The sequence below is a fragment of the Neltuma alba genome, unplaced genomic scaffold (genome assembly GCF_004799145.2).
Source record: "Neltuma alba isolate B1F8T4 unplaced genomic scaffold, ASM479914v2 tig00006327_pilon, whole genome shotgun sequence".
In the NCBI taxonomy this organism is placed as follows: domain Eukaryota; kingdom Viridiplantae; phylum Streptophyta; class Magnoliopsida; order Fabales; family Fabaceae; genus Neltuma; species Neltuma alba.
In genome coordinates this window covers 26,819-39,556 of record NW_021634425.1, presented here as the reverse complement: position 1 = coordinate 39,556, position 12,738 = coordinate 26,819, and the positions used below count along the sequence as shown (strand labels likewise).

The window sequence follows — 12,738 nt, the reverse complement described above, 5'->3', positions numbered from 1 at the left end:
GAAATTAGACGATTTACAAGTGAATTCAGCAATTTACAACAAAAATTAGACAATTTACAAATAACATAATGGAACTCATAACCCAAATGCAAGTGTTTAAGTGCAAATGAGCAAGTGAAATTGAAGATTTACAATAAAATTTTATGATTTACAACCCAAATTTGGTAAATACAAGAGAATTCACAACCCAAAATATAAGTGTTTGAGTGTAAGTGAACAAGTGAAATCAGACAATTTACAAGTAGAATTTATAAATTTACAACAACAATTAAGCAATTTACAAATAACATAATAGAAGTCATAACCCCAAATGCAAGTGTTTAAGTGCAAATGAGCAAGTGAAATTGTCGAATTTCACTTGCAAATCTATAAACTTTTGTTGTAAATCTTCAAATTTTATTTGCTCATTTACACTTAAACACTTGTATTTGGGATTATGAGTTTCATTATGTTATTTGTAAATTGCCTAATTTTTGTTGTAAATTTCTGAATTTCACTTGTAAATCGTCTAATTTTACTTGTTCACTTACACTCAAACACTTACATTGTGGGTTGTGAATTCTCCTGTGTTTGCCAAATTTGGGTTGTAAATCCATAAACTTGTAAATCTTCAAATTTCACTTGCTCATTTACACTTAAACACTTGCATTTGGGGTTATGACTTCTATTATGTTATTTGTAAATTGTCTAATTTTTGTTGTAAATTGCTGAATTACACTTGTAAATCGTCTAATTTCACTTGTTCACTTACATTCAAACACTTACATTTTGGGTTGTGAATTCTCTTGTGTTTACCAAATTTGGGTTGTAAATCCATAAACTTTTATTGTAAATCTTCAAATTTTACTTGCTCATTTGCATTTAAACACTTGCATTTTGGGTTATGACTTCTATTATGTTATTTGTAAATTGCCTAACTTTTGTTGCAAATTTCTGAATTTCACTTATAAATCGTCTAATTTCACTTGTTCACTTATATTTGGACTGTTGCGTTTATTTTGTTATATGTAGTTTTATTTGCATTTTATGATTGAATGGGTTGCTTGTCTTGGTGGTTACAAGTCTTTTGGTGTGCCAAGGGGTCCTGGGTTCAAACCCTCCATTGGCCACTTTGTTTTAAACAAAAAAACTCCGGCCACCGGAGGTCCCGCCGGAGTTACTGTTCCGGCCACCGGTGACCAGACCCGACGGCGGCCACCTGAGCGCCGGTGGCCGAACTTCCGACCTCCGGTGGCCGGAACAGTAACTCCGGTAAATATTTATTTTTTAATAAAATAAAAAGGGAGGGGTATTATTGTAATCTCACTCTAAAAATTAATATCACATTGGTCCCTTGGTCCTGCAGTGAGGTTTCAGAAAGTTTTGGGGGCTCTTTGATATTAATTGTCTTCTGCGGTCCTACAGTGAAATTTTCGCTTTTTTATAATACAATTGTACAAGATTTTTTTATAATATAAATTATATTATTAAAAAAATTCTATATTTAAAACCGGAGGAGTATAATCCGAATTCCGAAGGACAATAGGTGCTACTCGCTACTGTATATTTTTATAAGCTCTAATTAATTATTTCATTTAATTTTAAAAGTTAATAAAATTATTTTCTAATAAAATTCTAAAATGACTCTCAATAAAAGTAATAAATTGATGAAATTTGATTATCTAGTTAAAATGTCAAAAAAAATAATGTTTTAAACAAAACAAAGAATCAAGTGTATAAAGGAATTAAAACAAATAATCTCTCCCTCCTTTTTCTTCTTCTCCTCTACTCATTACGCGTCCATAAAAAATAAATTCAAACTATAAAAATTTCACATGTACAATTCACAGCTCTAGATTTACAGCAGACTAATAATAATAGTTTTACAAGATACTAAATCTTAACTACTGAATTTTAATCCAATAGCAAGATGGTGAAGGGAAGAAAATGAAGAGAGAGAGAGAGAGAGAGAGAGAGAGAGGTCCACATCCGATTAAGTAACCCATAATCAACCAAAAAAACGAAGGAGCCAATATAAACAAATAACTTCTATATAGCAACACGCTAAATTGTGCCGTGCCGTTAGTGAATTCTATTTTACTCAATAATTATTTAGACAAAGTTCCCAAGTTCGTTCAGCTATACACGCCTCTTCTAGATGGTACAAGCTAAAACAGAAGCATCATTCACCAATAATCTTTACAAGAACAGGTTCCATCTTTGAAGTGATGGAACCGGACACGATCTCTCACAATGATCTCCACATTGTAAATTCTGGAGATCAATTTGGTCACCTTGTGGCAATCATTGCAGACTCTAAGATTCTTAAATATTCTTATGGGCACACCTGGTTTTGAGTTCAATAGCCCAAAAGCTATGGCCAATCTCTCGCTGTGCAGCCTCAACGTACTCTGTTTTCCATCACCAATCTCATCAACCATAGTTGCTCCAGAATAATCAGGTGAATACCCAATTGATTTTAGCTTCTCATCAATCACATTCAGAAACTTGTATATATCTTTACATTGGGGATGAGTCGTGTCCCCTGCGAAAAATTCATGAGTCACACCATCTATTTCTACCAAACTACATCCGGGCTCTTTAATCACACCCTTATCAGTCATCAGTTTTCTAAGCAACCCTACATCATTCCATCTTCTAGCGGAAGCATACACTTTGGAAAGTAGTACATAAACCCCACTGCCAACACTTCCTTCTGACTCAAAAATCTGCTTAGCCATTTCTTCACTTAGCTCAACACTTGTTTGTTGCTTGCAGCATGCATCCAACAGACTTCTCCATATGACAGCATCAGGTTTCATCGGCATTTCGGAAACCAAGTTCAGAGCTTCTTCTATGCGTCCAGCTCGAGCGAGAAGATCAACAAGACAACCATAGTGCTCTAATCGTGGTTCTATATCGTATTCTTTAATCATCCTGTCAAAATACTCAAGTCCTTCGATAACTTTACCACTATGATTACAGGCACTCAATACACTGACAAAAGTAATAGAGTTGGGTGAAACTGTCTGAGTCTTCACCATACGGTTAAAGCAATCCAATGCTGCCTCAGCTTTGCCATGCATGGCAACACCAAAAATCATCGAATTCCATGAATTTACATCTTTATCAGGCATGCTTTCAAAGACTTGTTCAGCTATTTCTAGGGACCCACATCTACAGTACATATCCACCAAGCAAGAGTTAATCAAAACATCATCAGCCATATTTATCTCAGACTTCTTCAAAATATAGGCATGAGCCCACAGACCTAGAGACAGAGCACCTAAACCAGCACAAGCACTAATAACACTCTGCATTGTATAGTTATCAGGTTCAAATGCACTTTGCATCTGAACGAAAAACTTCAGGGCAGTGTCAAATTCACCAACCCTCACATAGGAATCAATTAGTACATTCCAAGAAACCTTACTTCTCTGGAACATTTTATCAAACACTATCTGCGCTAACTCTAGGTTACCACACGACGCATAGAAATGAATCAAACTATTACAAATATGAATATCAGACTCAAGACCAAGCTTCAAAATGTGCCCGTGCATTTGTTTCCCTTCAAAAAAATAAAACAGATGCGCACAGGCCTTTAAAACAAACGGGTATGTATGATTATCTGGAATAACACTCTCGTCTTCCATCATCGCTCTGTACAGCTCCATGGTGCGATCTTTAAAGTGGGTGCTTCGAGCGTAGGCTCTTATGAGAGTGTTCCACATGAAGGAATTGGGGTTCTGAAAGTGATTGAAAACTCGAGTGGCGTAGTGAAGATCAGCAAGAGACGAGAAGTGGAGAATTCTGCTATATAGGAAGAGGAATTGTGGGTGGCTGCTGGGGATGGAACGCAGCGTTTGAGAGTGAATTTGCTTCAGCAGAGCCATATCAATGGAAGAAGGTCCCTTTAACAATTGAAGAAGACGAGGGAGGCTGCCGTGCCTAAGCGATTCCCCACCACGTTTGACGTTGTTTGGGTAGATAACGGTTCCTGTTGAGATTGTCACAGCCATTGTCAGAACTCAGAAATATCTTAGCCCAATCAAAGAACAAAAGGTGCCCACACACGTATATCCGGGAGAAAAACTGTTTTTTTTTTTTCATATATTAATATTCAAAACAACATATTAAACTTTCTTCGTGGATCCGAGTATCGGACAGACAGATATGAGAACGGCATTTGATTAGAGTAAAGAAGGCCTCAGATTTCCTATTTTAGTTTCTGTGGGCTTAATTAAAGCATAATTTTCATCGATTTTTTCCTCAGTAATTGTTCAATAAAATTTCGCTTGCATTTTTTCCGAATTAATATAACCTTTAGTTCTTTAAATTTGTTCTTATTTTGATTTTGGTTCCTCAAGTTTCGAACCATAGGTTTTGATTCCTTAAGAGGCAAAATAATTAAAGTTTTTATTGAATTATAAAAACCGATATTATAAATAAAAAAAATTTGAGGAACGAAAATCAAAGTGAATGAGCAAAATTTGTATTAACCCATTTTTTTCTCTAGAAATAGGATTTGCTTTATAAAATAAACAAAATAGTTGCCAACGATTACACATAATTTTGGAGGCAATAAACACAAAAGTATATATAGATGCGAAAGGATTTACATAATTAATCAATATAAATATAAAACTTGTAACAAACGTTGTTTGAAATTGGATCCTCCTCAAATTCTCTCCCAACAGTTTTTTCCATACATAATTTGCATCAATAATCGTTCTATCTAAACAAAATGATCTCTTACATTAGAAAATTAATGGAAGAAGTTCAAATTGGCTATTTTCTCCCAAAAAACTGGATCAAGATAACAAAGGGAAACTTGTAAATGGTGCCACTATGCGATCTATTTTCTATTAATGAGACTTAGTTTTATGGCCATTCAAGTGTTTCCTCTAATACTTCATTGGGCTGAAGAAAATTAATTATTAAAGTCCGCCTACATGGAAGTTTAAATTAAGTATATACTACCTCTGGTACTTGATACAAGAGCTAATTGATTAATTTGAGTAAATTAAGAAAATTAGTTAAGTTAGTTATCTGTAATAAATATGTATTATTGTCTTTTATAAAATATCGTTAATAATCATGTATATTAGCTAAAACTATCATTTGATGAAATCTTTATCATGTAGAACTATTATAAAAACTATATTAAAAAATGGATAAATACGATAGACAAAATGAATTAAAATATTATATTTATGATTAAATTAAATATTAGACTAGCTTTTATATTAACTACTGATGAAGTAGTAGTTAGATATATGAAATTCATGCTAGAATAGATTCTCTGGGCACCCTACTAGCCTGTCTCCATGGATACTTCAGCCCATACCACCATATAGACGCAAATTGATGGGGACAGACTCAGGATTAAAATATTTGAGGAGGTGAAAATTAGAAGAAATTTATAGTGGTAAATTGAATTAAGATTAATAAAAATGTTAATTTTCACCATTATTAAATATTAGTACTTTAATCTGGTGTAACTTAATTTGAGAATAAAATAAATAGTATAGACACATAATAATATCAAACTTGTTTTACATCACGAGAATTAAGTCCTGCATGGTATCTACTTAATTTCGGAGAGAATGTCTTTTCCAAAAGCATACTTGAACAATAATATATATTATTGATATTGATATGAAATCACACAATAGTGTGTGTGTGTGTGAATTGCCCAAATATATAATTTAATTTCACTACTTAATTTTGTTTGTATATACTGATTTCATTTGCAGCTTCCAGTCCTAGTGAAATCCCTCTGATAGTTGTTAAAGGAGGACTACATGAAACTTGGAAGATGCAAAACTCATAATGTAATCAACAAGAAAATATCAACAAGTGAACATATTATGACTCATTTAATTTTTTGGTTTATGTGTAATGTACGTAGTATGAGTTAATGAACTAATATGAACGATGAGATATCAGATTCAAATTAATTGGTGTCCTTCTAGACACCACTCCTTAGCAGACACCGCAGGAGCATGCCATGGACTATTAGATGGGTTGGTTTTGTTGACCCCGTCAAACAATACTCAGCTTCACTTGCCAGTTATACAACTAAATGAGTAGTTGACTCACCCAACTTGCTAAATAAAATTACATTAAAGAAAATAGCTGACAGCAAATATATGATAAAAGCAAGGATTAAAAGGTTAAATAACTGGCTAATTATTTTGTTCAAATTGACAAATATATGAAAGATCGGGTTATCATCATATATTCAAATTAATTGGTCTTCGTCAGACATAGCCGAGCATATCGTAGATTATTAGATGCGTGGTTTTTGTTGACCCCATCAAACAATACTTAGCTTCATGTACCAGCTAATCAACGAGTAGTTGATTCACCTAACTTTAATTTCTAATAAATTTTATGAAAGAAAAAGAGCTGGCAGCAAGTGTGTGTGTGTGCGTGTGTGACAGAACAAGCTAGGATCAGAAGATTAAATAACTAAATATATATTATTGGGCATGTGACTCTTAAACCACACATTTAATTATAATTCGTGCAATTAATATGTGCAGAAAGACACAAGTAAACTTTGAAAGGGATGAAAATTGAAGTAGGTAGATACAAAAGAAACATACCTATATACAGTTGTTCTGGGACTATTGGAGCCCGATGATGGCTCATTACGTTGTTCCCTGTCGTTAAGTACCAACCTCTCATTCTCCTTCCGCAACAAAACATGCCGTAGATTGCCCAGTATAGTACCACTGCATTATTCAATCACACCATACTTATCAGATCAAACTCACTAAGCATCACTTTAAAACTGTTCATAATTTTTAAGCATTGACATTTAAATCAGATACCAAAATTTTCAGAGATGCTTTAATTCTTAAAAAAATCAGCATACGCACCGAGTTGAGAGGCATATATTAGGAAAGAACTCTTGATGTGTAAGGTCCGGTGAGTCGCCGGAATTAGGCTTGTCGGAGGGATTCTGAGATGCAAGGCTGGCCGTTGGCAGTTGACTTGCAATCTGGATCTCCCCCACGATACAGCGGCTCATTGACTCCAGTTTTCTCATGACTTCAATCGCTATTTCCTCCACAAGCTCGGCTTCGCTTCTATACAAAGAAGAGCCAGCAGATGGAGACAGTTTTTGAGCTCTTCAGAATTCGATCGAGTCTCTATCATTTGATCATCTCTTAAAATTCATGCTTAGCTATACACTACAATTCGTCATTTTCATGAATCTAGAGACGATCCGACTATAGAGATCTCCATAAACAAACTCTACAAAGAACAGTATCCTTGCTTGAAAAACATTCATTTTGATCTCTAAGAGGATGTATTTGTAAATTGAAAAACCGATCAGAAAAAGAGAAATTAATCAACCAGTTATATATAGTACTAATAATAATTACCTAGAACCTGAGCATTCCCAGCCAGACAGATTGGCTGCTTCTGTCATGGCTGTCGTCCATTGTTGGACTGTGTCGTTGTTCGCCTTAAACAACTTCTTATGTCGTTTAAAAGCAGTTTCATAAGTGCCTCGCTGATGTCGCACATCAGAAGGACGGACTTTATAGAATATGGGAATCACATGTTGTCCCCTGGTTCTCTTGCATTCCATTATCTTGGTGAGTTCATCCAAAGTCCACCTCGAGTCAGCATACCTTTCTGAGAATACGAGGAGTAAGATCTTAGATTGCTTGATGGCTACCAAAAGCGTGGAAGAAATCTCATTCCCTCTCTCTAGATCGCAATCCATGTAGGTTCTGATACTGTGCCTTGTAAAAGCCGCACGGAGATGGCTTACAAAACCGTTGCGAGTGTCTTCGCCTCTAAAACTGATAAAAACATGGTGACTGGGGCAGGGGCTGGGGTTGGCTGAGGAAGTCTGGGAAGAGGTAGATGATGAAGCTATTGATGGTGACCATGATTTCATCAAGCGGCTGTCATCTTCAGATCTGTAGCTGTTAACAGACAGGCGATGAGTATTTTCTTTGGTACTGGGGCTGGGAGCGAGGGGGGAACACTGGGAAGATGAGGATGAAGAAGATGGTGCTGCTGATGGTGATAATTTCGGACGAACGTCCTCCCCGGAAACGATGAAGGCATCATGAGCGATGAATTCTCTGGTACTAGGACTAGGGATGGCGGAGTAATACTGGGAATCATCATCATATGAAGACGAAGACGAAGACGAAGACGATGAGGCTAATGAGGCTGAAGAGCTCATGTGGGTAAATCTTGCTATAATTAACAATTCGCTATCAGCTCATCTTCAAGGTTGTTTTCTTCGGAGCGTTTTGCAGCCCGCAATTGACCCAAAAGCAAAATTCATTGGACGCTTAATTGCCGAGATGCCCTTGGGTTTATTCTATTTTATTCTGGCTAGGGAGGTGGGGTGCTTGCTGTTTATTCTCGGCGATTTCCCGGAAGATGCAAGTAAATTTCAGAGCGCAGCAAGATTGCAGAATATTCCTTTAAAAAGATGACGTGTCATCTATGATCATAGAGCATCTCGCATTGAGGAGGTCGATGGATCAATTGGAAGATTCCAAAGAGCGCAGCGCGGTTTAATTAATTTCCACGTATTTTTAAGGTTGATGAATAATATTGAAATTTAATACATTTATGAGGTTTTTTTAAACAAAAATGAATACCATATCAGATTTAATTTTCTGAGTTATATTTTAGATATTGATATATATAGTTGCATAATTAAGTTTATATATTTTTAATGTTTGCCTTAATAATTTGAAGAATATTTGCTTCCCATCAACCTCATGACATCAATAAAATACATCCCTTTTAATTAAATTATTATTAATTAAAATTTTGGTAAGGTATGTGTATCAAAAAAAATTTGGTTGGGTATTATTCATTTAATTTTACAGGAATAGGTAACCATGCACTGTCGTTTTTGTGTATATTTAAGTTAATCAAAATTAAGTTGTTAAATACTACCTAATTTTAAGACCAAAATAAAAATCAAACAAAATCTTATATTAAAGATCGGAGGAAGTAGTATTCTATATCTATAGTGAAAAAAATTCTCAACGAAAATTTTCCTGTTTATTTATAAAACTTAAGAGCATGCTTTGGCATTTAAGAGACATACCTAATTGTCACTAGTTGCTTTGATTATTCTCATTGGCTGATCTATAATCACTCAGTTAACTTAAAACAGAATCAATTCCAGGCGAGTACGTCACTGTATACGTTATTTGCTTTAATAATTATGTATAGTCAAGTTTAATGATAATTTTCCTGTGGTTAACCGGCAAGTTATAGTTATCTCAGATGTTAATTGTATCCTTAATGTCTTTTTCTATATAACTTTTTTGGGTGTCTTCCTGGGGTGGACAACAGAGATTTTTAGAATAACCTGTGGAACAGATTAACGTTTATTTAATTTCAGAAAGCGAAATTTTGTCTCTATATATTGTTCGCAGTTAATTGAATTTGATTGTTAGTTATAGACGTGTATGCTAGTAATTGGCATCTTCCCTTCTTTGTAATTAAAAATAGTAACAATCGAATGTCGCCTTACAAACAAACACTAATTAATTGCTTATGATTGATTAGTTGGTTAAATTCTGTGTCTTCCGCTACGAAACCTTAACTACAACCTCAACTTGCGGCAACTTCCCAACTCTTGTGATTTTTGTTTTTGTTTGTTGAGAATAATTTAAAAGCAACACGTGGCAAACTTCTGAAACAATGGGGTTAAACCGACGCTCCGATCTTATTTGTCTCCATCATCTACAGGTTTAGTCCCACGCATTAATTTTCTTATTGGGAAAATTAGGATAAGAAAACCTAAATAAAATAATATTTATTAGGAAGGATCTTAAAATTAAAATTATTTAGAAAAATAAAAAATAAAAATAAAAATTTAAAAGCTAAAGTATATTTTTAGTCTTTTAATTTCACACAAAGTTTTACTTTGGTTCCTTAACTTTAAAAACTAAACTTTTAGTCTTCTAACCCTAAAACTATTAACAAAAAATGATAATACTAAGCTCTTGAATATTGATAAAATATTACTAAATACTAACATATTAAGTTTAATATTTAAAACAACCATGATTGTTATAAAAAATCATCATTTAAGACTAATAATTTTGGAGTTAAAGGAATAAAAGTATACTTTGTAAAGTTAATTGACCACATTGAAATCTTAGATAAAGTTAAATGACCAAATGTATATTTTAACCAAAATTAAAAATACCAAATTGTCCCTAACAAAGCACTGGTCCCCCCCTACTGATAGCAATTACGCTTACTATTCCTTCTGCTGCCATTATATCTCTCTCACATTTTACAAACATTTCAATTCAATTGATCCATTTGTCTGAGTTGCGAGATAAGAATAGGTCGTGTAACATACTATTATTTTTTAATAATAATAAAAAAAACCACCCCACCTTTTTCCACCGATAGTGGAAAAAGGAGGGGGTTATTAATGAACATAGAAGAAAAAAAGAAGAAGAGAGGGGCGGCTGAAGAAAATGGGATAAGATGTAGTAAGTATAAGTTGAAAAGAAGGAAGGAGTATTAAATAGAGGAAGGAAAAGAAGGAAAGGAACGGATGAAGGAAGACATTTTGGAAAAATAATAAATGAATGAAGAAAATGGGAGAAGGGATAGTTGGAAGTTAGAGAAGTGAGGATAAAAGAGGGGGAGAGGAGACGGAAGAGGAAGAGAGAGTGAAGGAAGAGAGAAGAGAGTGAGAAGCAGAGAGGAAAAGAGAGAGAAAGCTAAGTTGCAGAGCACCTGACAAGTTTTGGGGATAATTTAGGTACATAAAACTACTTCTTTCTATCAAATTTCCTTTATGAATATTTCTTATATATTTATAGCTTTATATTTTTAGTATCATTATAATGTTTAGAGAAAATTTTACTATGTGGGTATAGAGTAAATACAGAGTTTTGACAATATATGACCGTAGAAATTTAAAGATGTATTATTAAGGAATTTTAATCGGTTTATTTTTGTTGAATGATTATTTTGAGAATTTTAAACTAAGATTTTGGTTGAAAAGTTTGTTATTTAGACCTGTAATATGTTTTTATCGATTAAATTTGAGTTAAATAATTTATTTGAGTTATTTAATATATTATTGAGGTTTTAATCGGTTTAAATATTGAATAAGTTAAATACATATTTTTGAAATAATTTTTGAAGGCTTGAAAAATTATAAATTGAGAATTTTGTGAAATTAAATAAAGCTACAGTTTGCTTATAATTTAAAAAGAAGTTGTTTGGTTTGAGGAAAAATTTTAAATGAGATTATAATAAATAATTGAGAATTTTAATATAAAATATTTAGATTTTGGGTAAAATATATATATATATATATATATACTTTTGTTAAATTTAAATAGCCTTATATGTAAATTATTTTTCAAAATAATATCTATTATAAATGCCTAGATTTGGGAGAGTTAATATATTTATGTAATTTTGGTTTAGAGGGTAGTCTTAGAATTTTAGAGTAGCTTTGGAGTAGTTTTGAGTTTATGTTAATAAATATTTATGTGTAATTTTGTAGACTTGAGGATTTTGGAGTAATCTTTGTGTGAATATTTGTAAGCTAAAGAGTACCAGGTAACTCTGAAAATTCTTTCTTATACCTGTGAATTGTGTATGATTATATTGTGGATTTACTGATTTTTATATCATACTGAAAAGTAGTATTATGATTTCAAATAAATGTTTTGATATGTTATTTGATTTTGTCAAGATTTATTGCTATTAATTATGATCAATGTTTAAATATATTAATGGCTAAGTAATTGTCATGAGTTGCTATTAAATGGTATATAAGTTTTATTGCTATCTTATCTTTGAAATATTTGAGGACGTATTTATGATGTAACATTATTGGCATCTGACATGTATTGTTGGGCTAAGGATAGAAGGAGATTGCATGGATATGAAATTACCACGTGGTATGCCATCACTCGGTGCATAGTGGATGGCACTTGTCAGGGCCCCTTCTTCCATGTTTTCCTTTGGCCGGGAATTTATTGGAGCTGTGGGACATGTGACACCTCCCTATTCACAAAGGAGGGGAGCCATAGTCCGAGCTTGAGCTCTATATCTTTGGCCGGATATATCTCTAGTATCAGTGAGCTTGGAATAATTCAGTGAAATGGATTAGTTCTTATCCGACTATGTGTTAGCCTATGGCTCCAGTCAGCGGTATAAGGGCGGACGATGATATAAGGGAGGCAGCATATTGCATTATTTTTGGATATATTAGAAAAATGATATTGGTATATTGTTGGGAAAAAAAATGAAATTGAATTGGATGTCTCAAATCTGTGATTTTTAATATATTTATATACACACATATCAACGGATTTTTGGTTTATCATATATGATTTGCTTGTATAGGTTAGAATTTCAGTAGTTACTGAGATGTTTGATTTCACCCCCTATATTAACAATTTTCAGACGAAGGATCTAGTAGGAATCAAGGGAAGGTACCAATGGAGTGAGCCGTGAAGGCTTTGCTCCTCAAGCACATGCTATGTTATCTTTTTATTTGCCATGACTATAAGACTTTAATAGTTTATGTTGTTAAGTTATGTTAGAAATGTTTTGAAATTTTGACAATTGCAGTATTAAAAATATATATGGACATTTAAATTAAATATTTTATTACGTATATTGATATAATTATGTGAGGTATTACAGGTCGCACAATGAGCTTCATGAATTCCAAGTTACAAGACAAGAACAAAGAACGAGAACCAGACGGAT

The 12,738-nt window shown here is 33.4% G+C and overlaps 1 protein-coding gene across 1 annotated transcript; it reads right to left on the bottom strand.

The window, feature by feature from the left end:
- Nucleotides 1-2,061: 2,061 nt before the first annotated feature.
- Nucleotides 2,062-6,952, bottom strand: LOC114750098 (pentatricopeptide repeat-containing protein At1g59720, chloroplastic/mitochondrial). Its single transcript, XM_028938640.1, has 3 exons — nt 6,870-6,952; nt 6,594-6,722; nt 2,062-3,979 (listed from the first exon to the last, which is right to left on the bottom strand). The coding sequence occupies exons 2-3, from the start codon at nt 6,694-6,696 to the stop codon at nt 2,166-2,168; spliced, it is 1,917 nt and encodes a 638-aa protein (XP_028794473.1). The 5' UTR covers nt 6,697-6,722; nt 6,870-6,952; the 3' UTR covers nt 2,062-2,165.
- Nucleotides 6,953-12,738: the final 5,786 nt, after the last annotated feature.